This window comes from Primulina eburnea, chromosome 7 (genome assembly GCF_022965805.1).
Source record: "Primulina eburnea isolate SZY01 chromosome 7, ASM2296580v1, whole genome shotgun sequence".
In the NCBI taxonomy this organism is placed as follows: Eukaryota; Viridiplantae; Streptophyta; class Magnoliopsida; order Lamiales; family Gesneriaceae; genus Primulina; species Primulina eburnea.
This window is the reverse complement of record NC_133107.1, coordinates 4,002,069-4,003,913: the sequence shown is the minus strand read 5'-3', so window position 1 is coordinate 4,003,913 and position 1,845 is coordinate 4,002,069. Positions and strand designations below refer to the sequence as shown.

Here is a 1,845-nt window from a genome sequence, read left to right as displayed (position 1 = left end):
TTGATCATGATATTACTCAAATAATTCAAACATTACAAACATTTTGATTGTTTTAACCAACATACATAATTATTAGAATCCAACAAAACTTCTATATGAAATTTTAATAAAAATAAGATATCAGTTTTTATAAAACAAATGTAAACAAAAAGAAAGAGAGATCTTATTAAATTTAAAAATTATAAAGAGATGGATAAGGTACAATTATAAGTGTAATAATAAATTTATTGCAATAGGTTTTTAAGATTTTTATTTTATATTGTTTAAAAAAAAAATCAAAAAAAATATTATTTTTAATTAGTGTAAGTTGAAAGAGATTTTTGATAGTTCACTACAAAGTTGGTGTAGACCGACCGGTCGAGGAACAATTATAGGTTCTCCACTTCTCCTCAGCATTTTCTGGATTCTTAATATATATTACCAAAATTTATAATATCTATTTGAAGTCAAGTCGTGTCGATTTATTTATTTTAGAGTAGACGTGTCGATTTTGATAGTTATCGAAATATATATATATATATAGAGAATTATTGGGTATTAATATAATAACTTGCCAGGTAAATAGCAACGGTAAAAAACATTAGCCTATCAATGCTTCAGTAAACTCTTCTTCTTCAACCCCCATTTTCTGGTCTGAATCTGGAGCATTGACATAGCAGACAAGAAATCTACACACTGCCTCGGGGTCAATACTTCCAAAACCCCTTTCAATGTCTTCAGCCTCGCGGAATCCGCCATTTTCATCACCTTCTGCAGCCCCGCCAGCATCACTTTCAGCGCCACCTCCACCAACTCGTTCACCTTTGTCACTGCTTCCGGGCTACCGTTCTTCTTGGCCTGAATCTCCAGCTTCACCAGCTCCACCATCTTCCTGTCCGCCACCGACACCTGCTGTCTCTCCATCTCCCTTTCCACCCTCTCTTCCTCCAACCCGATCTTAACCCTCAAAGCCTCAATCTTCTTCACTTGCTCCTCCGTTATCCCACGTAAACTCCCTCCAGACTGCCGCTCCGACTTACTTAGTGTGTCAACTAAACGAAAAGCCATCGAGGGCTTCCAGCCGGTGATCCATAGATACGCATTCTCGAGTGGGCTCAACCAAACTGAGTGGAAAAAAGCCAATACATCTTCGTCAGCCAGCGCCCACTTGATCGTGTAAAGTTCCTTGTGGTGTGACGTAAATTTATTCACTATAGCTTCATATCCTGCTTCCTGATGACTGTCCCTCGAGACCAGAAGAAGAATTTTAAGAAGATCTTCAAGTTGGCTCATCCATTTCTCGTAATAATTTGTGAACCTTTCTGCAACTTGGCTGTTCATCGTCTGATGAAGATCACAACGCACGACGTAGACACAATACGATGCAGCTAGAATGGAAAATATGGAACTTATAAAGTTGGAATAAATGTATATCTATACGACTATACGTACACAAAGGTATCGAGAGTATTTAGGTGAGTTGTTCGGGGACGAGAGTGACCAGATGTAGCGTGGAGGATGAAGCCACGACGCAAATGCGTAGCTTTCATGTCGCGTGGCTTGCTCTTGCCTTAAGCTTAGCAATTATTTAAACTTACTTTCACAAATATGAAGGCGTAACATGAATTGCACTATTCATTTGTCGAAACAACTTCTCGTTAATACGAGATGATTAACCATATATAGGGGTTATATAATTTAAAAAATTAATGAGATATTATATTTCAATTAAAATAATTGTTTTTGATGGTATCAATTAAAATAATTAATAATATCATGTGTTGTATGCTTATATAATTTTTTTACAAAAATTAATTTCAATTATATTCATAATGCAAATTAAATTAAGTATATTTAAATAAGAGT

The 1,845-nt window shown here is 35.5% G+C and overlaps 1 protein-coding gene across 1 annotated transcript; it reads right to left on the bottom strand.

The window, feature by feature from the left end:
• Positions 1 to 462: 462 nt before the first annotated feature.
• Positions 463 to 1,609, bottom strand: LOC140836013 (protein DOG1-like 4). The gene has a single exon (XM_073201425.1). It carries the CDS (start codon positions 1,318 to 1,320, stop codon positions 589 to 591), a length of 732 nt encoding a protein of 243 aa, XP_073057526.1. The 5' UTR covers positions 1,321 to 1,609; the 3' UTR covers positions 463 to 588.
• Positions 1,610 to 1,845: the final 236 nt, after the last annotated feature.